The sequence below is a fragment of the Aythya fuligula genome, chromosome 23, assembly GCF_009819795.1.
Source record: "Aythya fuligula isolate bAytFul2 chromosome 23, bAytFul2.pri, whole genome shotgun sequence".
Taxonomy (NCBI): Eukaryota; Metazoa; Chordata; class Aves; order Anseriformes; family Anatidae; genus Aythya; species Aythya fuligula.
Window position 1 is genome coordinate 1,864,120 of NC_045581.1, and position 27,155 is coordinate 1,891,274.

The window sequence follows — 27,155 nt, forward strand, 5'->3', positions numbered from 1 at the left end:
GCGAAGCCCAGCGGAGCCGCCGGTGGGGCCATATTGGCGGGGGGGCCGGGAGGAGCGGCGCCAGGCCGCCCCGAAGGCGAGCGGTGGCGGCGGGGCGCCCCGGCCGGCTCGGCGCCTCGGCCGGGAGTCGGGGCCGGGCCCCTTTTGTTAGCGGGGAGCGGCCCCCGGAGGGGTGGGGGGCGGCGATTCGGGGCCCGGTGTGGGTTTGGGGGGCGTTGTTTTGGGGGGGGGGCGTTGTTTTGGGGGGCCTCGTCCCTCCCCGGGGGGGCCGCGGCCCCGCTTTGTTGGCTGGGGAGGAGCTGGGGGGGGTGGAGGGGAGTTAAAGGGGAGTTGGGGGGGGGGATTGGGGGGAATTGGGGGGGTTGGGGGGGATCGGAAGGAATTAGGGGGGTTTGGGGGGAAGCTGGGGAGGTTTGGGGAGGAACTGGAAGGAATTGGGGGGCCCTGGGGGGCCCTAACAGGCAGCGGGGACGAAGGGGAGGGAGCGAAAATCCAGACAATACTTTTGGGATGTGCTGGGTGACCCTGGGGGGGTTGTGTTTTTTTTTTCGGTGGTTTTTTTTTTTTTTCCTTTTTTTCTTTTCCCCCCCCTGCTTGTTTTTCTGGCTTTCTCTTAATCACAGTGTTTGGCCATTTTTAATTACACGCTTGCGATTTTTAACAGGAGATTCTTGTTTTTCACCCCATCGAGAGAAATACTTGGTTTGTTGTTTTATTTTTATTTTTTGTTCTGTTTCGGTGCGTTTTTTTTGTTTTGTTTTTGTTTTTTTGTTTTTTTGTTTTTTTCTTTTGGTCAGTGTTTAATAACTTTGTTCTGAGCAGAGGTTTTATTAGACAGATCATGAGTAAGGAATTTCCTTTATTAAGAGTGAGGGAGGTGGGGTAAGGGGTAGAATTTATCTTACGATGTTTTAATGGTGGCTGGAGCGGTTGGGCTGGCTATCGATTTACCCACTTCCTGCTGGGTCTCCCTGGGTTTTAAGGAAAACATAAGCTTTAACGTTAAAAGTTCTTGTAGGCCACACGGCTCTCAAACAATGGGTAGGCAGCTTTAATTTCCAGCCTAACTTTCAAAAAAAAAAAATAAATAAAAATCACTGAAACCCTCTCACCTAGCCCATGATTTAACTTCCTGAAGCGCTCCTCGGGTGCTGATGTGAGTTTTTTAACGTTGCCTGGAGTTTTTGGAGGAGCGGCGGGGTCTGAGCACAAAGCTGGGCTCTCTGCGGCTCGGAGCTGCCTGGCGGGGAGACGTCGCTGCTCGCACTTCAAACTTGCTCCGTGATGTCTGCGAAGTTCTGTTGGTTGTGGAGAGTCTCATAATCTAAACTATTTGCCTCGTAATGATAACACAGAGCAGCTTATTTACATACTATGTTTTTTTTTCTGGGGAAAAGGAAAGCTGCCTGCTTCAAGTGCTTTGTAGCCGTGTTCTCTCAAAATCTCCGACTGCTCTGCCTTTGTTTGTAGATGTGTAACTTTTCACGGGGAGCTGTTTATGCAGGAGAGGTTTATTGCATATTTTTGCTAAGAGTTTGGAAATGAAAAGGGCCCTGGTAGCCATTAGCTCTTTGCAGCAGTAGGTCTTGCAGCTGCTGGGTAGCTAATGAATGTGCGTTGTGTAGGTGACTGAACGTGTTTCTGATGCTCTGTGCGCTTTGAATGACAGTATTCAGCTGTCTGCTACATTTAACATGGCATTTCTATAAAAACACATCTTGGAACTAAACTTGAACTACCCAGAATGCTCCTTTCCCCTTTGCTCCCTTTCAAAATGTCTCCTTTGCCAAGTTTTCTCTCTTGTTTAGAGCTGCCTCGTCTATATTCGACGAAAGAGGAAGCTGCTTGGAGTAGGAGTTGCCTGTGTAGAAATTCGTAGTACCTTTACCGGATCTTGTCTGAGATTGTCTGGAGGCTCAGACGACGTGATTTTTATAGCAGTGCAGTTCCTAACGAGCTGCTTGCAGATTGAACAGCCGAGGTAGCAGGGCAGCACCCGTAGTGTTAGGGACCTCATTAAGCAAATAAGCAGAAATCCAGAATTTTACGAATTTTAAGTTTGCATTTAAAAAGAACAAAACTTGCCAGGATACTTTGTGTTGGCTGAATGAGCGCCTGGTACTACAGTGGCACTCCTGCCTTGATTGAGGACCTGCCTTGTAATTTGCAAGGTGTAAACAAGGACGGCAGGCACTGGTGGTGCAGTTTGTGTCACGCGGTGTGTTCTTGGGGATTTTTTTCTCCTAGTTTTGTGGCAGCACTTCAGTCGGTGTCTTGTCCGTCGCATAAAGCGACGTGCTGCTTTCAGTGTCACGTGTGCTGACGAGACCTGAGAACACAAAATGTGGGAGTTCTGTGTGTTGGTACCTGGTGTCACGTGGAGTTGCTAGGTTAATAGAGCAACTGGCGGTGTTGTTAGGAGTCGGACGTGGCCTCGTGGCCATTCCCCTCGGTTCCAAGGGGGCTGTGCTGCTGAGCGTACGAAGCCGAAGCTGCGAGGATTTAATGTTCCCTTTTCCTTCTCCCTTTCTCTCTGTCTCGCCTCCCTCCCCTCACCCCCGTAGGTGTTGGTGGAATGAGCGTTGCGTGCGTGTTGAAGAGAAAAGCAGTGCTCTGGCAGGACTCGTTCAGCCCCCACCTGAAACAGCACGCTCAAGACACAGCTAATCCCAACATGCCTGTTGTACTGACATCTGGAGCAGGGTCCCAGGCTCAGCCGCAGCCAGCTGCAAATCAGGCACTTGCAGCGGGGACGCACTCCAGCCCTGTTCCCGGATCCATAGGAGTCGCAGGCCGCTCCCAGGACGACGCAATGGTGGATTACTTCTTTCAGAGGCAGCATGGTGAGCAGCTTGGGGGAGGAGGAAGTGGCGGAGGCGGCTATAATAACAGCAAACATCGCTGGCCTACTGGGGATAACATTCATGCAGAACATCAGGTAAAAAAAAAGTTAAATGTTTCCAAACCGAGCACGTGAACGCACCGGGCTTGTGATAGATGCTTTTAATGACTTTCTTTTTCTTTTAAAAAAAGCTTAAGGTGTTTTTTGTGTGGTTGGAATTACAACAGTCCTACTTCTTGTTTTCTCTTTTCAGGATTGCAGTGCCTTGCTAGCTATAAACTGAAATGTTTCTGCTCTAGACAATGTTGAAATCCCAATCCTCTCTCTGACAGTCGAATGCATGTTTGCAAAATTTATCGTTCTCTTTATTGATTTTTTCCTTGTTTCTGTGTGTATGTGTGAACCAGTTTAGCAGTGACTGCTGCTGCTTTTCAGATCTGTTGCTGTAGTTAAATAATTCTTATGTAATGCTATTACAAAACTGCCAATGCATCTAGGTTGAGCTTTTACCATTCCCAATATCGAAAAACACAGTTCTGGACGTTGCTCGTGGTGTGTACTTCTCTGGTTTTCTTGCTTGTTTGTTTTGGGTTGTTTTTTTTTAATGTTCTAATTGGGAGGGGAAGGTGCCACCAGTGTGCTCAGCTGAACTGAGAAGAGAACAGCACAAAGAACATCATGAAACAACAGCACTTGTACAAACCCGCCTAACTCAGGGACTTAACGTTTCTAAAAGGGTAGTGGGCCAAAACATGCCTTGGTAGTAGTGTTTACTAGAAGTCCTTTCAGTAGTTGCATTGTCAGATGTGCTGCGACTTAAGCGAGTGCATGAGTCACTCTGGCTTGCCGACTGTGACCTGTAAGTAACTCGTCAAACACAGCAGTGAGCTAAGGAGACGTGCTTCCTCTGCTGAGGGTGGCACGAGAGCAGAGCCGAGGTGTAAGCACATTTTTAAAATGTATGATTCCCACAAATCTATTCAGAGCAGCAGACACAAAGCTTTTGCAACCTTTATTAATATCTCCTGCCTCTAATTTTTAAAATAAAAATGATCAAGCCCTTGTGCCTCTGCTGTGCCTCCCCGGGGGATGTGTTGTCATCCGGACCATTTAAAAGCAAACATTGCAGGGAATTTTGCAACCTCACTGAAGTCAGTGTGTACATCAATAGAGAAGAAAGCCCAAGTGCCCTGTTAATTTGTTTTGTAAGAAAACCCATATAAAATGCTGCCGTGTGAAATAAGCAGCTGGAAGAATATTGTAGTTATTCCCTTCTGTGGAAGCACAGTGCTGAGTTAAGTTATCCTTTCACAGGAGATAACTGTTGAAATGAGATGCAGTTTTATCAGTTAACTAAGCTTTCAGTCACTAAATGTACAGCTTGTTTCCAGAGACAGAGATGGAAGAGATTTGAATGTGCTTTAAGCAAAAGAAGCAATAAGCAAAAATTCTTCCTCGGTGGTTTTAACTTGTAGGTTTTAAAGTAAAAACTGTCTTGTGGTCTGATGTGGAGATGTTTAGGCAGGAGCTGCTGTTGTTTGGTTATTTGTGTAAAGATGACTTTATAAACTGAAAGATGTGTCATAAAATTCTTAGTTCTGTTTTCCTTCAACTCCAACTTTCATCTTCCTTTCTCTGAAAAGCACCAAAAGCAAAGAGGACTCATGAGAGGTGGAGGGGGTGAGGTGGGGTGGACCTTGCAGGCATTACAAATTGCACTGGCATTTGAACTCTTTTTACTGCATTCTTTTATAGTCAGGAGACTTAAAAACTCTCCCTGAAAGGATGCTACCTGTCCTCACAGTGGCTGATGTGCTGCTTTTCCTCAGCTTGGTTTTATTCAGAAGTTTCTTGAACCCAGTGATAAAACCACTTGTGGCACTTACTGGGGAAAAACCAGCATGCACCAGTTTGAAGAAACTTTAAAAAACCATGCACGTAATCTTTGAAGGCAGAACAGTTCTGAGAAGATTGTCTGGGTGGAATATACCTGCAAGATTAAGCCCCAGATGCTGTGCGTGGTGCTTTCTTTTTTTTTTTTTTTTTTTTGTTTCCACATGTTCTGTGACCTGATGCTTAAGCAATACTCACCCTAATGTAGTTAAGTTGGAACCGTCTGTCCTATTTCCTGGAGGTTTGTCCGTCAGCTGTAATGTATTTGCTCTTCAGTCCTGGTGTTTTGCATTCAGTGTCCATCCGTAAACCAATCTTTGTGTTTAATTTCTTCGAAGTTAGCTCTGAGATGGGGCAGTAACCCTTTGCGCTGGTGTCTTATGCTGTATACACCAGTGATTGGTCTTTTAAAGTACACGTCTTGCTTCAGCCTTTCTCGGGTGCCTTTTTTTCTGCAGTTCTTGTTGCTTCAGGGTTTTACTCATGGGAAGCAGAACGCAGGATACATGTAATCCTGATACTGCCATTCCTTTTGACTTTTTGGCCACCTCTGCATGTGTTTCTTAAATTATAAGTTCCTTGGAGCGGGAGCTAGTCTTATGCATACAAACTGGTTTAATTCAATCTGGGCTTAATCAGGGTAGAATTGAATTTGTCCTGCAAGAACAGAAGAAGTGGAAGGAAGTGGTGGGACGTGCAGAGAGGTGGGGCATCCTTCTGGAGGTCTGCTGGGTCCTGATTTCTTGGAGATCAGGATACATTTGTATTACTGGACACTTGATTTAAAACTTCCAAATATACTGCAACTGTAGCCCTTCTCGTTGCCTCGAAGACTGGTTAAGAAAATCAGTAGCTAAAAGATAATGGAAAGTCAGAAAAACTAATTATAGGGTAATATAGGTTAATGTTTGCCTAGAGCTTAGGACCTCGTAATTAAAGGTAGAGGGATTTTTTTTTTTTAATTGTTGAATCCCAGTTTTCTTCTTTATGTATGGAGACAAGCATCTGTCCCTGTCTGTTGGTGATAATACTCCAGTGGTTTTACAAAATGATAGTATTTCATCATGTGTTATTAAATGCTTGAGTGCTATGAGTCAGAAGTTATTTACACTATCTTTGCTTTCCATTTTTTATTGTGCTGGCTGTTTCTCTCATCTGTTTGTCCTTTGACTAGCAGCTTTGAGAATTGAGCTGTGAATGTCTTTAACGGTGATGACTGAAGAAAGTGTTTTTTCTGCTCCCTAGAAAGTAGGTAATGTCCTCTTGTTGTAAACAGGAGGAAAGTTCCATTTCTTTTATATTTTATCCAAAAAGTTACCTTCCCTTTGTATTTTTGCCTTCTCCTTCAAAGGAAAAATGTTATATGGTAATACAAAATTTAGGAATTGAAGATACTTCTGTCACTTTGCATATTTAGTTGATAGAGACACGGCCTCTGTCTAAATAGCTTGCGCTGTAAGTCCTTCAGCCTCAGCAGGAACAAAGAGGTGATGTTGAAATTCGACTTCTCCTAGACTTGAATGCCTGAACTCCTGAACAAACTTCCAGCTTTCTGCAGCTACAGGCATTTAAATTGTCAGACTCTTACATGGAGGACCCTTCTGCCAGCTGGGTCCTGGCTGCAGGATGTACGTTTTCCCCCCAGAAGCAGCCAGATAAGGCTGAGTGTCAGTGTCTGCCAGTGATTCTGAGATTCAAACCAAGGCTGTAACTCATCTGCAGTGCCTCACGACTTCAGGCTGTGTGGGCAGACTGCTCGGCTAGCTGCACTAGGGTGTTTTTATGCTGTTTGTCCTGCAGAAGATGGTTGGGGACCTGAACTTCCCTTTGCAGGGGTGAGTGGAGAGGTGCGGGGTGGTTCCTGACCACTAAGGGCCCAGCTTGGATTTGACTTGCTTATGGAAGTCGCCTGTCTCGTTAAAAATCCAGCCAGCCACACATTCTCCTGAGGGAACTGAACAGGCAGTCGAGACGCTCAGCTGGGAGAAGTTATCAACACTGAGCAGGCTTTTAGGGAAATTGGGTGGGTTTTCTTGGATGGGGTCTCCTGTGGCTTGTTTGCGTGCGTGCATGTTCTTGAACTGGAGCAAAGAGAGTTTCTCTGGTGGTGGTCCCTCCTGAATTGCAGTAAATGGATATACTTAGACTGTCTGAATTGCAGTTAGAGTAATATGGGAGTTGCTTAGTAGAAGCAAATGATTTGAGGGATTAACTTTCTTTGAGAGCATGTTTAATTAATAATTTGAGACAATAGAACTCTGCAGGGATCATCTTCTTGAATGCGGGGAATTTTTCACATGCAGTTGGTGAAGAATAGTGAGAGCAACACGGCTGGAACCGGGTTTTCTGCTCGGATTTGCCCTCTGGCAACGTGGCTGCAGCTTCTGAACTGAGAAGTTGCATTGGAGTGGAGACAGAAGGTGATTCTGGCAGCTGCCCTCATAGAGCACAGCTATGCCAGCTGTGGTGCTGTGCAAACGTCTGGATGTGGTGGCACCTAACATTGGGGTGCCTGCTGGCTGGCACCGTTACCACGAGATGCCTTGAAGTCGTGGCAGGGCCCTCCGCAATGATCGTGGAAGCTATGGAAGCCACAGCGTTCCTCCACAGTGAATCCCATTCAAGTGACCAGATTTTGTCATCTGTCTGTGGAAGGCACCCTGGTGGTCTAAATAATTTGGCTAACTGGATGTGCGAGAGGTGAGGGCACCCAGAGACTCCTCTGGGTGCCACAGTGCATGGCTCTGTTCCTGGGCCTTTTCTCACCTAGGTTTCATTAAGGCTGTTGAATTTGGATGCAGTAGCTCCAGGTATCACAGTCAACTCGTGAGGGCCTCTCTTACATGAACGCGGGGTGACCGTGCTGCTTTGATCCCAGGTAATGCAGACCAGTGCCCTCCTGAACTGAAATGCCTGGTTTGGCTGATGTATTTCACGGTGTTCTTCTCTAGTGAAGGAGAGGGGTGTCTTGGAGGAGGGGATTCAGAGCATTTAACTGAGTTTTCTGCGTTACACTGCCCTTTGGAAACCCCTGCTGGGGTCGGGGGCATGAGTAGCTGGCCGCGTTCTGTGTTTGTAGCTGGGCGCTGGGAAATCCTTTCCCTGTGGGGGAGAGGGGAGTGGGAAACAACCCTGACATTTTCAGGAAGTCACTTTAAGAGTTTGTTCCCCCTGAAACTGGGGGTCTTGCTGTCCCTGCCAGGCAGTTGCAAGCTGTCTGGCCGTAGCCGTGTTGGTGTGAGCAGCCTGGCAGCGGTGTGTCGGCTTTGTGGTCGCTTCCTTGCTGCGGCACTAGCTCAGGAAGAGCAAAAGATTTTCACACTATTGAACTCGCAGATTTCAATGCTTCAGTAAGACTTCAGGTATTTCAGTTAATACGTGGTGCCCAAGCGTGCTTTGAAAAGAGCTTTGTTGGAGTGCAGTTTCTACTTGTTTTCTTCCTCCCCTGTATCCAGCTTTGGCTTCCACTTACCCGCTCTCTTGTGGTTTGAGTTGGTGTGGCCTATCTGGGCTTCTGCAGAGCAGGTTGTGATACGTAGCGTTTTTGTAAATGGGTGCCTGTTACAGAACAGAAACTTCACACAAGATGGCAGCCGAATAATCCATCCCCGGGAGTGCCGCAGTGGTAAATGTACACAGTGAAGTTTGACCACTGATCAGAAATCTCCTTAACAGAGCTGTTCCAGAGCATTGAACGCGGTGATGCTTCTGAGGACTGGTGCAGGTTTGTGTCTAGGTGTATGGTGAGAGGATTTTAAGGCTGTCTTCTCCGAATGATGTTCTTGCAGGTCTGTGAAGAACAAACTTGCCTTTGTTTGCGGATATCATGTGATGCTGCACTCCCTCTCCTCGAGTGATCTGCTCAAAGATACTGTGTTACTCCTCTTCCTTTGTTAAGGGCAACTTTTGTTCTAAGGCAGTTGTTTTTATTGGGAGCATCTGCCTTTGTTATTGTCTCGTACTGAAGCTCTGCTTTAGCCCCTGAGTCTGTAGTGGGGTAAAACTCGACTGGTTGTAACCCCCCGAATGAGTCCCTCGCCCTGCTGCAAGCAGTCAGCGTGGCAAGGAGCTGCTTGAGTCTGTTTCTGACAGCGGTACTGAGCTTGGCACCGGACTGACACCTCGCTGGGTCCCTTGTTTACACCTCTTCCCCCTCTGAACTTAAACCTCAGAAGGTGAGAGTGAAAGGAAGAGCCCTCCAGGGGTCGGACGGGGCAGCCCTCCGTGGGGTGCTGAGTGCCTGCACACAAACGCCGACCTGAGCGCACGTCCCCAGGTACTGCCAGCTCCAGCGGGGCAGAATTAAGGTCGCCCCTTCTGTAATCTAATATTTTGGAGATTTGTGCCCCAACAATACGTGCCCAAGACATCAGAGGGTAACCTAAATTCTACGTTAATGAAGTGCTTCCCTCAGTGAATAAAATGTGAAGAAAAACATAATTAGCTAACTAAGCTGCGCCATGCTGAACGGCTGCCTTTCTTGCGTTTATTTCTGTACCCTGAATCATTAATCATCTTGGCTACATGCCACGCAAAGCATCAGCCAATCTGTAATTTCAATAGCTTTTTGCTTCGAGTGCTAATGGTAGTAGCAATTCTAACGATGAGCCCTTTACTACAAAAATAGTAGTTAAACCACCTAATCCTGCCTAATACTTGTGACTTCACGTTCTCTCTTTACTGACTATTGTTATAGGAGAGGACTAAAAATAGTGCAGTAATCAGTTGGTGGAACAACAAATTTTAACCCTGGATCTAGCTGTTAGTGGAAAGCCTGTTGTTGAGTGTGTGCTGCTTTTCTTATTGTCAGCTGGTAAATACTTTTTTTTTTTTTCCTAGGTACTATATATAGTGTGCATGCATGCAAAGCAGATTTTTTTTTAAATAACGTGCTACAAGAGCTGTTCAAACAAGACAAATGCAGGCAGTCTCCCACAGCTGAGCAAGAGACATTTGTTTCCATCTGAAATTTGTAAACCCTTGGTGATAGTTAATTTAAAAGTCTTTAACAACTTGTAAGTATATAAATCAGGTGCTACAAAGTATTTAGGCTGTTAAACCACTTGAAGTTACCTTTTTTGTTTCCCCCTTCCCTCTCTCCATTCTAAGAATGTTTTAATCAGGCAGCTGTTTGAGTATTTCTGTTTCTTGTCCTTACTGTCCTAATCCTGGCATTCGTGGAGTAATGTTTACTTTCTTGAGAAATGTTTCAGCAGAAAATAAAAGTATTTTCCCCCTCATTACAAATTGAGCAAGACTTAAATTGTGGGAGCCTAACGAATGGAAACTTTTCAAGACACTTGCCTTTTCATACTTGCACATGAGTTAAATAAATATCCAAGAAATAATCACACTTTGAGGTTATGTGAGCACCTGTCAGGTACCTGTGCAGACTGAGAGCTTGGAATGTTATTTATCTTCTCACAGAAACAAACACACAAACACTACTCATTTTAAGAGCAGAGAAATCACAGTTTTCTCTCCTGCCAAGTACAGCAGTAAGGTGATTTCGTGTATTACTCTGCAGGAGTAGAAGAGCAAACCAAGTGGTCTCGGGACAGGGAGGAGGTCGGTGCATCAGCACCGGGCAGAGCTTAAAATACAATTTTTGGAGGGCTTCCTGCAGGCTCGCCGAGAGCACAGCAGCAAAGGCTGAGCATTTCCCATGGATTTGTGGTCCTAGGGCCCTGCCCCTGCCTCTGCCTGTGCTGTTTGCCAGGACGGGAGATAAGGGGCTCTGGGCAGAGTGCTCAGAGCTTAGGGCAGAGTCTGTGGGATGCCCCGGAGTTCCTTTGCTTGGCTGGCAGGGCTGAGGGCAGCAGTCAGCCCTGTAATTTACTGCACATCAAAGATATTCTGGAAGCAGCCACTGGCGTGTTCCAGCACAGCCCAGTCCTGCCCTCGCAGTGCCCGGCCTCGCGAGGGTTTAGCAGATGGAGGCCTGGGTGCTTGCCTGCTGGTCGGAGGGGGAAGGAGAGCTGTGACCCGGGGCAGAGGCGAGGAGGAGTGGAGGAGCCTGGTTTAAGAAAGTGCTGGGGAAGGAGAAAGGGAGCCTTTGAAATGGGGCCGCAGAGCTTCAGGGGGAGGGGGAATGGGGAAACTGGAGTTGGGGCTTGCAGAAGCAGCCTGCTAGCTTGCTTTGGTTACCCAATGTAATGTAATTGGCTTAGTAGGAATAGATGGTTTCAATCTTCCTCAGTCACCGGTGCTGCTAATAATGCAGACATTTGGTCTCTTTAACATCGAACTATGTACAAAAATAAAAACCAATCCCTCAAGCTTTATGGTGTGCTCTTAGAGATGATTTTTATTTATTTATGGATCATTGGCAGTAACTGTCTGGGTAGTTTTCAGAGAGAAAGCTGCTTTTCCACCAAAGAACTTTTTTTTACCACTATGTTGTTTTTTTTTAATTCGACCCCAGTCCCTCTTACAGGGAAATGTTCCTTGCATGAGGAGAGGAAGAAGAAATCCTGTGACTCCCCATTGTGATTGAGGATGAAATTTAGCTTTTGTTAGTTTTGCAGCATGTCAGTCTCAGTGAATATGAGCTCTGTAGAAATGAGGATTCCTCAGTCTATAAGGCCAGCGTGCGATCCCCGGAGCTACCTGCGGATCCCGGAGCGTGGTGCAGCGTTACCTTTGCATTCGTATGTAAAGGTCACCTGAGGAGTCTGTAGCGCCCGTGTTTGTTTAATGTAAGGTACGGTGTTACCTTGGATTATTGACACTAATATTTACTTAAAATTACAATTCAGCTACTTTGCTGGTAGCTATCACTGCTGGGGGAAAAACACATTTCTGGAATGCATTTCTAGAAGCTGCAGCGCCATTTCTCCTGGCGCTGGAGATGGGGAAGGTAAATACACTGGTGCCCTCCTGTTAATTTGGTAGGTCCTTCAAGTCCCTGTTTAGTAATCGCGAGGACAGTTCAGGGCCCCGGTTCCTGTTAATTTAGCTGACTGCAGAATTCCTTTTGACAAGTGCCATTTAGCCCTGTGGGCCTTGTTGTTTGCTGGGTTAAATTTAACAGCAGGTTTAAGCTGGCAGCACAGCGTGCCCGCTAGGTGCTTGGCTTTCGGGTGGGTTTGCACCCAGCTTGCTGGGGGCGATGCTTCTGCAGGGAACCCGTGGACCCTGCCTGCTGCTCCTGGGGTCACAGCTCCCCAGCACTGCTTTGTGCCAGAGCTGTGCCACAGCTGGGTCTGTGACAGCGTCCTTTGGGGGCCCTGGGGACAGGGAAGAGAGCTTTGCCTGGGTTTGTGCGTGCCGGGTCTGGCACCAAATGGCAGAGCGCAGCTGCTGGTTCACTGCCGCCCCCATTTCTGCTGCGTCCATGCAGTGAAGTGCTCCAGGTACGGGCAGGGTCTGGGTAGTTTGGGAGTGAGGAAACAGTTGTTTTGGAGTTGTTGTCATTCAGTTTTGCAGTGATGAGGCCCTCGGATCTAATTGAGAGGGGGGAAAAAAAGAAGTGATTGCCCTGTGTGAGCTGGCTCCCTGGCAGGACGAGCTGCTCGAGGGGATGCAGAGCCCGGCGTGGGGCTGCCGGGAGGCTCTGCTGCTGCGTAGGAGGCTGAGTTTTGAAAGTGGCCATTGACCTAGAGATAAATCGGTTTGCGTTGCTGAAATCTGCAGTGGCAAAGAGTAGAAAGTGTTCTGCTTTGTCTCGTCCTCTCCAGAGCAGGCGGTGGGCGTCAGCACTGTGGAAACTTGGAAGGGCCGGAGTTCCTCCATGGCCTCATGTGGCTGAGACCAAGGGGCTTTGATTCAGGGGACTGAAAACAAGAACTGGAGGTGTGACCTGGAGTGACCGTGTGCTGAGCCATGCAGCTGAATCCTGCTTCATTTTTTTTTTTTCAGAGCAAAGGTGAAAATGGGTTAAGAGGCTTTGGAGAGGCTGGGGTGAAGCAGCCCCGGGGTTTGCTGTAGCTCCTCAGCAGGGCACACGGTCTGGGGCACGCGAGGAAGCAGCTGTGAGCTGGAGCGTGCTCCAGTGACACACTTTGGTATATTGGTGTGCATGGAAATCGCTCTCCTTGAATGAGATCCTCATTAAGTTTGAGATTTACATAATTCCTGAGCGTGCAGGCAGCGCAGCGTGAAGGTGAGGAGCGCTCCCGCGCAGTGACATCGCGTTGTAGCGCTCATTCAGGAGCTGTGCTTCTGACAGACGGCCTGAGTGGTGCTGAGCTGGCTTCAGAAGCGAGCTTGCTGGCTTTCTGTGCAACCAGAGAGTGGAAGCACTCCTCAGAGGGGTCAGGAGGTGTCTGTTCTGTGGGGCTGGTAAGGACGGGCACGTTGTTTCACTCCGCAGAGGCACGGTGCCGCGAAGAGGCTGCCGTGGGGCTGGGAGCAGAGGCTGGATGTTTAGGATCCCTTACACGGTGGCTGTGGCAGAGGCCTGACCTCTCCTTGTGCGATTCCCGACGTTTCTCGGGGTCACCTCTTCCTCCAAGGAACCAGGTTAGCGTGTCACACACAGATAGCAGGGCACTGCTTCCTTGGGCAGCTGGTTTATCTTGGCACGGCCTGCTGGACTTCTTTCAAAACTCGCGATCAGTGAGAGAACCAGAGAACCAGACTTTATGGTAATCAAATCTCGTACACAGCAGTGCTAACCTGTGAATGAGCTCTGCCTCAGTGCAGCTCCTCCTTTCCAGTGCTTGCACCATCGTGGCTCTGTCTCGCAGGTCTGTGCTCGTTCTAGGCCAGGGAGAGTTAGCAGGAATAGATCCCGGTGAGGTGCGAGGCCGTCTGTGTGTTTCAGTTAGCAGAGTGCGGCCTGCCTCTTGGCATACGAAGGTGTAAGCACTCATGGCTTTGGTCTTGAGCTCTGCTGGTCCCGAAGGTGTTTGTTCTTTGACAGGGAAATAAAGGAACTCTGCTATTTGTGCACGTCGTGTAAGAAAACAGGGTGAAGAGGTGTTGCTGTTTGATATTGTAAAAGCGGGAAAGAGGTCTTTGCAAGTGGAATAATAAGACTATATTGCAAACAAATCAATGAGATGATCAGGAGAGAGAAAGGACTGATGTGACTGAGAGGGGGCCTCGATATTGGTGGTAATGGGCTGTTAGAGCAGCCCGTACATGGAAGTCGAGACAGAAACCTGATTTAGGAAATAGTTTTATCCATAATTGGCAGGATTGATCATAGGAGTGTGACATAAATATCTGAAATGGATGATTTCTCCTGTTACCTGATATACCTGACAGCAGACAGAGAAGCTGAAACCTTTTTTAATAGTGACTGGAGCAGCTTTGGGAAGGACGTGGTGGCAGCCCATTTTCCCCATGTATCACTTTGTGGGGAAGGCTGGGATCTGCAGGCTGTGAGGTGTTTGACAGAAGGCTTCCTTCAGACCTTCAGCAGTAAAAATAACAGTGCTCAGTTAGGTGTGCAGTCAGACCAACCAGGTGTGAAGCAGGCACTGGGCTTTCGTGGTTCTGCTCTTTGCCTTCTGCCACTCGTCTCATCTCAGCCCCTGTATCCCTCGGTGCTGCTAAACCCACTGCAGCTCTCCTGGCAGTGTTCTGTTGGAGACAAACGCGCTTCTCCACTTGGAAATGGACAAATGGTCAGCACTGTGAGGAGAGCTACCTATGCTTACTGGTCTGTAGCCCTTCAAAAACCATGACGATGTAGCAGCTGATGTTTCTCCGTGGAAGATCTTGAGCTTGCATTGGAGGTGTTCACCATTTTAGAGGTGATGGTGGTGGTAACAGTTGCACCAGCTTTAGCTTCTCTGCTACCAATCCAGCCAGCGTGGGAACGTGGCTTCCCACTCGGATGTAAATCACGTCCTTGTGCTGCTGTAATTGGTTTGACTCGGTGATAACATGGTTTCCTACTCAGGACAAATGCTCAAACAAGACACCTCTGAAAATGTTCTTGCATCTAACACAAACAAAACAGCGATTCTAGCGTTTTCTTAAATGAATTACGTTTGGTAGAGTACAAGCAACCTTGTAACACACCAAAATGCTGTAAAAAAGCAGGGAGGAAAGGGGCTGAGGCAAGAAGGAGAGTTCTTGTTCCAAGATTACCTTCATAACCTGAGCGGGGATCACCGGGGATGTGCGTGCAGCTGAAGCTGGGGAGGGGAATTCATGTCGGCAGCCTGGAGTCACTGGGGCTGGGACGTGACCAAAATAAAAAAGTCTCTTAAATTCCTTGCAGAAATCTGAAGACTTGTAGTGATAATATCTTTCCTGTAGCTTTCTTTCAAGGTTCCCATAGCATAATATCCACCTCTGGGAGTGCATTTGTTTTGGTGAAGCAGGGGGGACACAAAGCAGCCTCTTTCTGCGTTGTCACTGTCTACAGCCCTGCGAGTCCTGGATCGGTGCCACCGTGGCTGCATCTGTGGTTTGCTGGGACATGGCTTTAGCAGTGAGAGTAATGCACATCACCCACCAAATCTTTGTTTAGCCTCTCGATTCCTCACATCTCATCCAAATAATAATGTGCTACTGATGGGCTGTTGTGGCTTAGCGTGTCTGGGGGTTGCTGCGTTTTCCGCGAGTTCGGCTGGAAACGCTTCGCAGAATTTCCTGCACGAGGCAGCCGAGGCGCATTAGCTGGCAGTTGAGCGGTGGGGTTGGCAGCAGAACCGAGTCTTTCTTGTCTGGTGCTGTAGTTTCTGGAAAGTGAAGTCCTGTTTTCTCCGAGCGTGCTTGCAGTGTGCTTCACCGCAGAACAAGGCGAGGCTGAGGCAAAACTGGAAGCACCTTTGAACCGAGAGAGAGATTAAACTCTTGCAAAGTGGTGCTGTGACCGAATAGTAACAGAATTCACACGGGAGGGGACTTTGCTTTCCTTACATCTGATATTCTCAGATGATGTCTACTGAACCTTATCTTAAAGTAGAACCAAAAGCATGCTCACAGCGACGTCTTGACTTGGTTCTGCTGGAAATAGTAGCACGAGGATCAGGAGCCAAGGTCAGGCTTAAGCTCAGTGCACACGGTGTAACCGTATGGCACCAGCCCATTAGTGAGGTGGGGCACGGATCAGCTAAACCATTTTTTTTTCCCTTTGTGCCCCAAACTGCCCAGTGGGTGCCATAACTGACCTGGCTTGGCTTGGGGGCGGCTGTGCCCAAATCTTCTGCAGGTCTGTGGCGGTGCCGTGGCTCAGCACTGTCAGTCTGCAGCATCCCAGAGAGCTCCCGTAGAGGACCGCAGTGAGCAGCAGCGCGTGGGTTACTCATAAACACAAGTCTTATAAACTCTTACCACTGCGCCAGCAGAAACGTGTATCAGATCTGTTGGGTTGCAGGGTTATGTAAACACAGAGTAGGAGGCGCGTCGTGCTGCTGGGGTGCCATCCGAAGGGCTTGTGGCTGCTGTAATAACCTGCTCCGAGACGGCGTGGTGGCTGGCGAGGGCAAGGATTATTCCACCTCAATCCTAGCACGTAGCTGAACCTCGGTGCTTCGTCCTCAAGTCCCTAGTTAGGGCTGTTGCTTATTGTTTTTTTCTCCTGCACATGTGCTCAGTGGCTCCATGTGTACGGGCTTGCCCGGTGAGATTTGGGGATGCAAATCAGAAAAGTTTTCTCGTGTTTTCAGCACCATGATTTATGTAGCTAACACTCTCTGCTGCTTTTTGCTGTTCTCATTGAACCTGTTTTCATCTAATCATGATCTGCAGCAGCAGCACTTCAGGTAACTGCTCAGGTAAATGCACGGCCGTGGGTCCTCCCATGCGCACAGGGCACCAACCAGCACCTTCCCCGTGCCCCTCGGTGCCCTGCGGGGACCTGGACGGACCCCTCTGCCATTGCGCTTTTCCTCGCACACCTTGGGTCCCCTGGTATGGCCGTGGCACCACGTGGCTGCCGTGCACGCCCCTTGGGAAGGAGCGAACAGTCCTGCCCCATCAGGAGCCTTCCCAAGGCCTCCTGCACCCCTGGGGTACAGTTTGTGCCTCGGGGCTCGTGCTTCGAGGCGTTGGTACGGGTGTAGTAATGAACAGCAGCTGATCTCGAGACACTATTTGTTCTCTTCATCCTCAGCCTCCCACTTCACACAGTTCTGTTTCACTTAACTTGCTTTCTGTCCTCTTTTGTGTTGCTGTAAGTGGAATATAAACCTGCCTGGTTTGTGAGTCTGTATTTGATCTTGCCTGAAAGGAAATGATCCTGACTTGCTTACGCATTGACTCCCTCAACCAAAATTATGCAACTCGATGTGAAATATTAATCTTCATTATAAACTGAGCAGAGGCAGTTGTGTTAGACCTCGTGTCTTAAAATAATTGCTCATTTTGCCCTTTTTGTGCATGTATAAATAACACTGTAAGTTGGAACTTCTAAAGGTAAGTTGTCTTTCGGAGCTCAGCAGCTTTGTTGTGTGCTGCGATGTAGAACGTAGCTCAGTCTGTATCAGAAATGGCTGTAAACTATAATTGTCATTGGAAGAAAAAAAGAGCATTTCCTGATGTATTTTTCTTACCCATCTCTAAATAGGTGCGTTCTATGGATGAACTGAATCATGATTTCCAAGCGCTTGCTCTGGAAGGACGGGCTATGGGAGAGGTAAGCGAAAGACATACAGAAAAAATCTTGTGTTTTGGGGGGGAGGGGGAAAATAAGAGTTTTTTTGAAGCTGCTGGTATGATTCTGAACTTGAAAGTTCTCCATTGTGGCTGTGAAGGTTGTGTGTGTGTGCTGTAACAAAATAAAAACCTGTCAGGCTAGAATGCGTCTTAGTAGGAGGAACAGCTAAGCCCTCCACCTGTTGTTATCACCGACCAGCAAAATGGTGGTTGTAAAAGAACAGTTAGAAATCTGTCTTGTGACAAGTGTTACAATACTGGTAGCATGTTTATTTTGGGATCCGGTGATCTCAGACCCCGTAATGTTGTGGGGTTTAGCTGTCTGTCATTGTCTGCTGCCCGGTTTCTGCTCCTGGCCACCTTCTGGCTCTTGCCATAAAGTGTAGGCTGTGTTTAGTGTTTGAAGTAGCTGGGCAACATAATCGAGGGTTGCAGAAGTGATAAGTGCTTCGGACAGGTCAAAGGACTGAGCAGGAGCTGTCAGATAGTGGGTCCTCCAGTTCCAGCTTCAGAGCAAAACAGGAAGAATTACCTGAATCTCGCAAGTGCAGTGAGCAGCAGCAGATTTGGGGATCGTGACCTTTGGTTTTTCTTTGAAGAAAGAACTTGCCTATTTACGGTGACTTGGAAGAATAGCAAGTTACTTCAGTTAGCTGTTCTAGGTCCCTAGAAGTGGGATGTAAACGCTTCTTTTCCTTGACTTCTTTCCTTTCCTTTGTAGCCAGTCCCTTCAGAGGTTTGTGGAAGAACAGAGATGAGAAAATCATGTCTTGTAGGAGAGGGTTGATGTGCAGCAGGTCTGCCTCTAGCTTGCTACAGGTCTGTTTTGTTGGAAAGGCTTCCTTCCTGTGCTCCTGTCTGGCAAATTCAGAGTAGTTTTTCTGCATCTCGAGTGCATCCTATTTCTGCAGCCCAGTTTATGAACCAGGTTAAAAAGCAGTCTGTAGAATCCAGAAATGATTGGTGTGGAGGAAACACAAAGCCAACATCTTTGGGTAGTGTGCCTCTGTCAGGTGAAGGACCTCTGTGAGTTCCTGGTGCTGGATGCCTGGCTTCTCTGCTCTTCTTCCATTCTTCTCAGCAAGATTGTAATACTGAATTGTTCAGTGTGGTGCTGTTTGGTAGGAAAATCTCTGGTTCTCTAGGTTACATTAGCCTACATGGAGACTCTTGACTAAGAGTAGATGAAGATGATTTAGAAAGGAGAAATCACGACGTTAAAAAATCCATCTAAAGCTGCTGAAAAACAGCTGATGTGCCTCCATATGAAACATGCCGGGGAATGACAGGGGTGTGAATGTTCTGTGAATCCTCCTTTTCTTTTTTTTTTTTTTTTTTTAACACCTCACTGGGGCAAGACGTTCGTTTTCAGATATAGAGTGTACAGGCTCTTCGAAAGCCTGCTAAGAGTAAGTATAGCACTTATTTTGTGCTTAATACGGCATTAGATCGTGCCACTTTAAACGCCTAAAGGCATTCCGAAGCTTGCTGGCTTCTACCAGCCCTGAGTGATTTCTGGAGAGAAGTGAATTTCGGGTTTTGGGGGTGGGGTGTTGGATCCGAGGTTTTTTTCACTGGATCTTTTTAAATGATGACTCATTCTTTTTTTTCCTTCTCCGTTCTTGTTACTGTGATACTGGAAGTTCTGGAGATGGCATCCTTTTGTCACTGGGCTTTTCCCCATTCTGGCGTGTCTGTTTTTTCCAGGAGAGGTGACATTTCACATTTTCTTTGTCTGAGCTAAGACACCATTTCTTATTCCTCTTAGGTTTTTCTCTGTTAGTCACCGCAGTTTCCTTTCTTTATCCATTGAATTTTCTCTGTATTTCCTGAGGTATTTCAGCACACATCCAGCTGGCCAATTTAAGGAGCTGTAAGCTGAGATCTGTGCTTCTGATTCTTACCTGCAGGAAGTGTTGATAATCTTGTACTTTGAGTTGATATTGAAAACCCTGGAGGAGAACGATGAGGAAAAGAGTGTTTATTTATACATCTGGGAAAACAAGGCATTTAGTGTATCTTTTATCTTCCCGTTGCCTTGCTTCTCAGTAAGCAATATCATAATTTTAGTGGTTTAAGGAGTTTCTGCCTCTGAACACATCAGAGCTTTTTAAAAGGGCGCTGTCAAACATTTAATGTCTGATCTGTGCTGCTGTCAAAATCCAGATAACTTTTGATTTGTGATGAACAGATATCCTAATCTGGGGAAATTAAGAGTAGTTTTAAAAAAAACCACCACAGCTTTGATCTGCAGTGCATCTCTCTCGATCTCCAGAATCCCGCTCTCCCGTTGCAGCTGGCCTTGTGCCCCCTCGCTGTGTGTGCAAGTGGCAGCGCGGTGCTTTTGGAAGTGAAGCTGAAAAGATCTGTGGAAAACCCCTTTGCCTTGCTCTGAAATGGAAACGGTTTGGTTCATGTGTAGCAGACGTGGTCAGTAATGTTAAAAGTCATCTTCCAAAGGGGACATCTGATTTCCCTCCTTATGCTTTTAGCACTTGGTCCAGATTGCTAGTAATGGAAGCATCCTGAAGTCTTCACTGGATCTGTATCCAACTCTGCTTCTCAGCAGATGTTGCACTGGAGAGTAATAAAAGAGACGGTGTCTGGCAGTTGGTGAAGCCAGAAGCAAAACGATGGAGAAGGGCATTTCAGAGAGAGCACGTAGGGGCTGCCTGGCTTTGCTGCTTTAGCACACGGACCAGAATGTGTGTCCTTGCCTCTTGTGCTGTCTTCAGAGGTCTTTGATCATGCAGCAGCGATGCTTATCTGAAGCTTAACACAAGCTATGCGAGTGTTTTTTTCTTTTCAGGCCTTCAAGACAAGGAGCTGGATGTCTGCTTTTCTTCACATAAATCCCTCTTATCTGGAGCTTAGCGATACTGAATATTCGTGCAGTGTCTTTTTGGTGTAGTGGACAGTGCAGAGAGACTGAGGTGGCATTTGTCATCGTGCATTACACGAGTTTTGAGCTGCGGAAGCATTCTTGGTTTGCTAGGCGGTTATGCTGGGCCGTGAGCCTGCAGCACTGAGCAGCTGGGTGAGCAGCGAGCTGTAACGTAATCCAGGAGGGTGGGAGGGGAATGGGAACGGGAAGACATGGGGTAGCTGGTGGGCCCTTAGCTTCAAACCTGCCAAGAATTGAACCAAAGATTTCCAAGTAAGAATATCTGGGGTAACAGCCCCGTGGTGCCTTGCAGCAGGTATCTTAATGGCAGAGGCTGAGGCAGTTTGTGTTCTCCATGTCTGTGCGCCCCTTGATGCACCTGGTTGGGGCCTCGATAAGACCCTGCCTCCAGTGAGCAGCACTTTTTCTGAATCACTGTGGTTGTAATGTTGGGCCCAGGCTGCTTTTATCTGGTACAAAAGCAAACAAAGCCCACGTGGCGCTGCTTTCACCAGCAGTGATCGCTCCCTTCTCATCGAGTCATCGCTGGAGCTGGGCTGGGGACTACTGGGAGGTGTGAATAATGTTTCTGTGCAGTGTTTTAGCTACCTAGTGCTAGCAGCGTGAGGAACAGGAGGACGGAAGCAGTCTGTAAGCACCTGCTGGCCCAGGTGCAGGGGCTGAGCAGGAGCCCAGCAGGGATGGGGGGCCCAAACCGGTCCAGCCTGGCAGCTGCTGCTCACGGCCGTGGGTTTGGTGGCACGCAGTTAACAGCACGTTGTGGCAGGGTGGATTTTTTTTGTTTAACCTTCCCCAGTGTTCCCAGACGTGACACCCTGCCTCCTGCTATGTGCAGGCTCTTCTGCCAGAGCCCTGCGAGGTGGGAGCTGGCAGGGGCTGCCCCTGCTTGGGGTCGGGGACCAAGAGCTGGGGGGTGGCAGTGAGCATTCACCCCGGTGCTGCTGCCAGTGGGACGCCAGCTCTCCTTGCACGCCGCGTCTGGCCATCGTGGCTGGTTTTGGGAGCAGTGCGCTGCTGCCTGAGTGTGACCGTGAGCTCTGCCCCCTTGTACCTGTTGCTGTGGGTAAGCCGAGTTCCCCAGCTGCTGCGGTGGGGCACAGGTGGCTTCTGTGATCGTAGCGTTCCCCTTGTCTGAAGGGGATCAGTTCACTTAATTTGTCTAATTGATAATCCCATCTCAGTGGGGTCTGTACGCCCAGGCTCAGTACTTGTTGATGGTAGAATTGCTTTTGTTGATGTGTAAGTCGCCCCCCCCCTCGCCTCCTCCCCCTCTGCTAAATTGAATATTGGCCTAAATCTGTAAGTCTTCTGTAAGAGGGCTTAGAAGGATTATTTTTGTACTAGATAGGGTCAATTTTAATAAATAAATAGGAAGAAAATCACCAGGGAACAAATAAACTGGTTTTGTATCCTCTGCATTTTCTCTTTTTAATTTTCAACCTGAAAAACTGGATTATTTTTACTTAAACAAGTTTTCTTTTTCTCCATTGCAACTAACAACTTTCCCTGAGGAAAAATTCATCATCTTGGCAGCCTGTTGTGTAATTCAGTACAAGATAATTACTGCCTGCTAAACCTCTAGTTTTGGATGGAGCACTACTTGACAGAGCAAGGACCCCCTTGCCATCTGTTTAAATTGTCTCTTGCTTTATTTTTCCCCCCCGATATCAGTAAATACATCCAGAATACAGATGTAAATTAAACCTTAATATTCTGTTTCTTTCTGCTAATGTTACAGAGCTTTCAGTCTGAAATTTTATGCTCATCTTCTAGGGGAAAAGAGGAAATTACAGGGGGGCAGAGTTGTGGTTTGCTCGTTGTGCAGTGGCACAGCGAGTATCAGAATGTTTTTTCTGCCCCTTGTTTGTGATTCAGCACAGAACTGTAAGGTGGTCAGGTACAGTTCTTCAGGATGGCATTGTGAAGTGTCAAAACACGTGCATGTAACCACTTAACGGAGTAAAAGGCAGTTGAAATGAAGGATTCAGTCTCAGCTCATCCTCTAGCTAGAGGAAAGGATCTTGCTACCTTCTGTGGTAGGGAATCAGTTTGGATTTTCAAGAAAATAGCAGTGTTTATTATAGAAGCCACCAGAATGCAAATAAAAGCGTGCTCTGTATGTGGCACTTCGTGGCAGAGCTTGTTGCTGTGGTTCATTCACACGTCTTCATGGGAGGGGTTGTTCTCTTCCCTTCCCTTCCAGTTGTGAGTGCACCTAGTTCGTGCAGCTGTGTAGCAGGTGTGCATGTGAGCATGGGGGTTGTATCTGTGGATATCCCTTTCCACGTGTTCACTGTATGATTTTATAATTGAAATTTGAGAGCATTTTGTGAGAAAGTGCTTTGGAGTTCTGCAAGAGGAAAAATCTCATTTTGTTGCCGCTGCTGATATTGTCTGGGAAGGCAGCGAGCTGAAAAGCACCAAGGACGGAGACTGAACGTAGTTACCTGCAACAGGCTTCCTTGGGAGAAGGAGCTACTCCTAATAATCTGAACCCCTAATCATGTTTGCTTCAGATTTTAGGATTGCTGTAGAAATGTTGAGATTCCACAGTGCTTCGGCTCTACAGGCCAGGCAGTTCCTGGGCTCCCCGGCAATCCTCGGGCTGCTTTACAGATGCCAATTTCCCCTCCTGCTTGATTTTTTTTTTTTTTTTTTTTTAGCTTAAATTTAAACTCCCTTTTTCTCTTAAAATAGAAATAATTTTTGTAAACTTAAAATTTGCTATTGCTTTCTGGAGCATACGAGGGAAATTTATTTACATTTTGGAAACTCAAGAGCTTATGGTAGGAGCTTAATTTTCCTCTAAACGAGATGATGCTCGTGGATAAAAATACTCTGTTCTGCTCAGCTCTTCCTGCCTCCTTTCTGCAAGTCCACACTCCTCATCTTTTTATTTCAGGCTTGTCTGCCAAACAGCTCTCGTCCTTTTACACTGCGAGGTATTGTTAAAGGGCTTGAGAAGTTGTAGCTGCAGCTGAGGTTTAGTTTAATTGCTCCATGTTGCTTTCTTCTCAACTTCCTGAGAGTGAGGAAGGAGAGGAGCTGCGGTGGGGCGGCGTCAGCAGGAGTGGAAAAGCTGCGTCCTGTGACATCCAGGAATGGCAGAGGCTTTAAGAAACAAAAATCCCCACAATGAGCTTGTAACGCGTGCTGTGTGTTTATGCAGATCAGTGCTGGAAAGGCCCGACCCGACTGCCTCACCTCCTCCAACCTGACCGCCTCACCTCCCCGGCAGTGCCCCTGGTGCTGATGGAGCAGCAGCAGGTCCAGGGGCTCTGAGAGGCGTTCGCTGCTGGGCGGCTCTCGTCCTTGCCGCTGTGTTAGAACTGCAGGGGCACAGTGCAGCTTCTCCTTGGGCTTGAGAGCCTTATAGGCAGGCTTCTGCTGTGTTGCCAATGCAATAACAGATCCTAAAATCACCGGAGGATGCCTAAAAAGAAGTGGCTTGCTGGTATCTTGTGTTCCTGCAGAGGAGGAGCAGCCAGGGAAAACACTGTGCTTCCTACTTAGTGGTTTGAGAGTTAAAATAACAAGCTGAGGCTTGTTCTCGCAGTAAAAAGAAGACGATAAAACCCAGAGGAAGCTTAGTGCTTAGACTACAATGCCTTCTTGGTGTTTTTTTCCTCCTCCTTGAGAAGTTTGGGTGGAAATGACTCACTGCCAAATAAAGAGCTTGAAAATAGCCTGGGACACCTTGTAGGGCAAACAGGCCATTAAATGGCCTTGCTTGGACAGACTGTGTGCAGGATGGGAGTTCGTGGGTGTGGATGGTGTGCCCTGTGTCGAAGAGCTGGGAATAGCAAAAGTTTGGTGTTTGTGTATTGAAACTTTTTGGTACAGAAAGCCAGTGTTTAGTTCAAAACTTGGGAAAGGGCCATTGTCTCCTTCAGTGTGCTAAAGAGAGACCTCTCACATAGTGTTTGTAATACCTGCTGGGAAGCAAGGTGGGTCCGAGTCCCGTGTGTTCCTGGCACTAATAAATCCGTGTATTGAAGCGTTTGTCCCTGCCATAGGGACAGACGGGTAACAGGGCACGTGTGCGGCTGTGCTTGGAGCGTCACATTGCTTCAAGGACTTTGGAGCGTGCTGCGTTGTGCTCAGACATAGAAAAGGTGAATGAGCTTATCTCATCCTTTACTTCAAATCTGTGCTCCAAAGTATTTTGCTCCTGAATTAGTAGATGGGAGGCTGTGACAACAGTGTGAGCTGGAAGAGGAGCTTTACGGCGGGGAAACAGCTCATACAGGCGCATGTTTTGAGAGAAACCGCGGCGTCGTTGAGCTGTATTCATCTGTAACTAGTTTTTTTGCAGCACTGTGGCAGCAAACGATGTCTCCTTTTGCTAGGGACCGCGTGTGCAGACGTGAGTGGTGTTCCCAGCCCTGCCAGGAGCGTCTGGGCTCCTCCGGCGGGTGGGCAGCGGGAGGCTGGGGGCGGAGGCGCGGCGCTGTGCTGGCGCTGTGCTGGCGCTCCTGCTGCGCCCGCTGGGAGGAGCGCTGCTGGCACGTGGCCTCCGAAAATGTGACCTCCTGGATGCTACGGTTGGAAATGTTGATCTGCCCCGCGTGGGCGCGGATTGCTTCGGTTTACGTTCCCGTCAGCGTGCAGAGCCCACACGCAGGTGTCCGTGCACGAGTTGTGCCCGGGCTGCGGCGTGCGGCCGGCACGAGGAGCTGGGAGCGAGCTTCAGCCACCCCAGCACTGCGTGGAGCCAGTGGTTTGGGGCATGGCCGAAAGCTTCTGCCCCGGGTTCTGCTCAGATGGCCTGGTTGTCCTCCATCTCGTGGCTGCACGAGCTCTTTCCCAACGTATCACGCTTGCTTATCTATTTTTTCCCTGTGCTTGTTTGTTGTGGATTGATTTTGTTCTTGGCGCAAAAGCAGCATTACTCTTAGGTAACAGGCAGCAGCAACTTGGAGTGTCTGTTCGATAACCGGATGGAGCCTCCCTCTTATCTGTTCTGTGGTGGGGCTTTCTGAGAATTTGGAAGGAATTCTGCTTCTCACGTGCTGGCTGAGATGGGTGGTGTTCCCATCCTAATACCCAGTTGAGGTGTAATCATTCCAGTTATCCAAACCTGTGTACCTCAGATTGTATCTCACACACACAGACCTGCTTCACAAGATGTTTCTGACTAAACAGATCTTCCTTAAGTAAAAAGTAAATAGTGAGCACAACCTCCCTGATTGTCGGTGTTAAGGCAGCGTGCTGTGAACGCTGTGAGCTGGGAACTTGTTCACGCTCTTTGTCCTCATCCAGCACTCTGTTTGCTGTAGCCTTAAATTTGCACGCCTGCTGATGGAGTATGGAGTTATCAGCACTTATAATATATAGAAGACGTTGAGTAATCTAATGATTGTTGTTTGTGCTATGGTAATTTTGTACAGATGTGAGTACTTGTTAATCTTCCAGTTCCTTTAGTTTTATTCCAACTTCAGCAGGCGAGGCTCATTTATCTTGTTAATTTGCTATGGATGCGCTGTTGTTTGCCGTCTGAATTGCACACATCTCATTCAGCCTGAAGATTTAATTTGAAGATTGTACACTTGACATCTAAGGCACTTAAGGAGGGCTTGAAATTCCTTCTGCCATATGTGGATGCCACACGGCAGGTGTTCCTTCTGTGAGGCTGGGATTTTCAAAGCACATCCCCTAAATAGGGCACGTTGTTCTTTTAGCCATCTTCTGGACTTCAGTGCGAGCTTCCTTGGATTCATCCAAGCCAAGGATGTCTTTGTCTCGTTCTCAGTAAGTGCATAACCTCTCTCCTCTCCTCCCGTAGGAGCAATGCATGCGTGGCAGGTGTGGTGGCCCAGAACTGTTCACTCTTATTAGCGTTTACAAATAACCTTCAGAGCATTGAGAGTCCTCAGCAGTCATTAAATAAGCAAGAAGTGAGAGCTCTTGGCACCTCTTGATGTATTCTGTCCCTGCTGGCATCACAACCTCGGGTTTTGTTCCTGCTGGAAATGCGGGGTAGTTTGAGAGGAGAGGTATCTGTGCAGCTCAGGTGGAAGTCACAACAATATTCTGCTCAGAACAGCTTTTCTGCTAATATTTTTTCTCGCAAGTAGCTCTCGTGTTAAGAGGCTGGAGAATGCAAATTGTATGTGTGCGCTTACGTGTGTGTTGTTCATAAAGCATTTAAGAATGTAAGAGGATTGCTGAGATTGAATTACTGTCTCAGTTGTATGGCTTTCGCCCTAGGAGTGTATAAATATTTTGATTATAAAGCATGTATCAGTTTGTGTTTAATGATTGACTCATGTTTAGAAGGGAGACGCTTATGGTTTATGTTTGCATTTTATACTTATTTTAATCATGCTTTGTTTTTTTTTTAATTGCAGCAGCTGTTGCCGGGTAAAAAGTTTTGGGAATCTGATGATTCCAGCAAAGATGGACCAAAAGGGATATTTCTGGGAGATCAGTGGAGAGACAGTGCTTGGGGAACATCAGGTAGCTCAATTATTTACTTAATGTAGTTGGGGTTGAACATAGAAATGTGCAATTCATCTACTCAAAATTGCTGGCCAGTCTGGACGACGCAGTTTTTAAGAAAAAAAATATAAAATAAAATCTTGTGTTATGTGATAGAAAACTTTAAAAACCCACATTGCTTTGTGATAGAGTTAAAAAGATATCTGTAGCTATAAAATAAATTGTCTAACATGAACGTATGTACCCTTATGTTTATCTGCTTAAAAATTTTAGATTGCAACTCAAATTTGAATTTAAACTTTCTCATGCGTTTCCTGCCCTAGGATGGATTGAAGTTTGAACAAAGATGTTAGAGAACAAGATTAGTGGGGGGATAAAAACAATTTTTAAATACTTAACCAACCAAAGCCCAACAACATAAATTTTAAAATAAATAAATACAATGATGTTTTGAATTAGCTTTGTTGAAGTCTATCTGCCAAGAATTTTGTTCTTGGATGAGAGACCATCCCATAT

The 27,155-nt window shown here is 47.4% G+C and overlaps 1 protein-coding gene across 7 annotated transcripts in view; it reads left to right on the plus strand.

Annotated features, from left to right (window-relative positions):
- Positions 1 to 27,155, plus strand: part of PUM1 (pumilio RNA binding family member 1) — a 69,580-nt gene that overhangs the window by 121 nt on the left and 42,304 nt on the right. For 5 of the 7 annotated variants that reach the window (XM_032202136.1, XM_032202138.1, XM_032202140.1 and 2 more), the window contains exons 2-4: positions 2,565 to 2,938; positions 17,205 to 17,273; positions 26,549 to 26,657. In XM_032202136.1, the coding sequence (XP_032058027.1) occupies positions 2,576 to 2,938; positions 17,205 to 17,273; positions 26,549 to 26,657 (541 nt within the window). In that variant the 5' untranslated portion in view covers positions 2,565 to 2,575. The remainder of the gene's footprint in view (positions 1 to 2,564; positions 2,939 to 17,204; positions 17,274 to 26,548; positions 26,658 to 27,155) is intronic. The other 2 variants (XM_032202137.1, XM_032202143.1) reach the window with 1 other exon arrangement.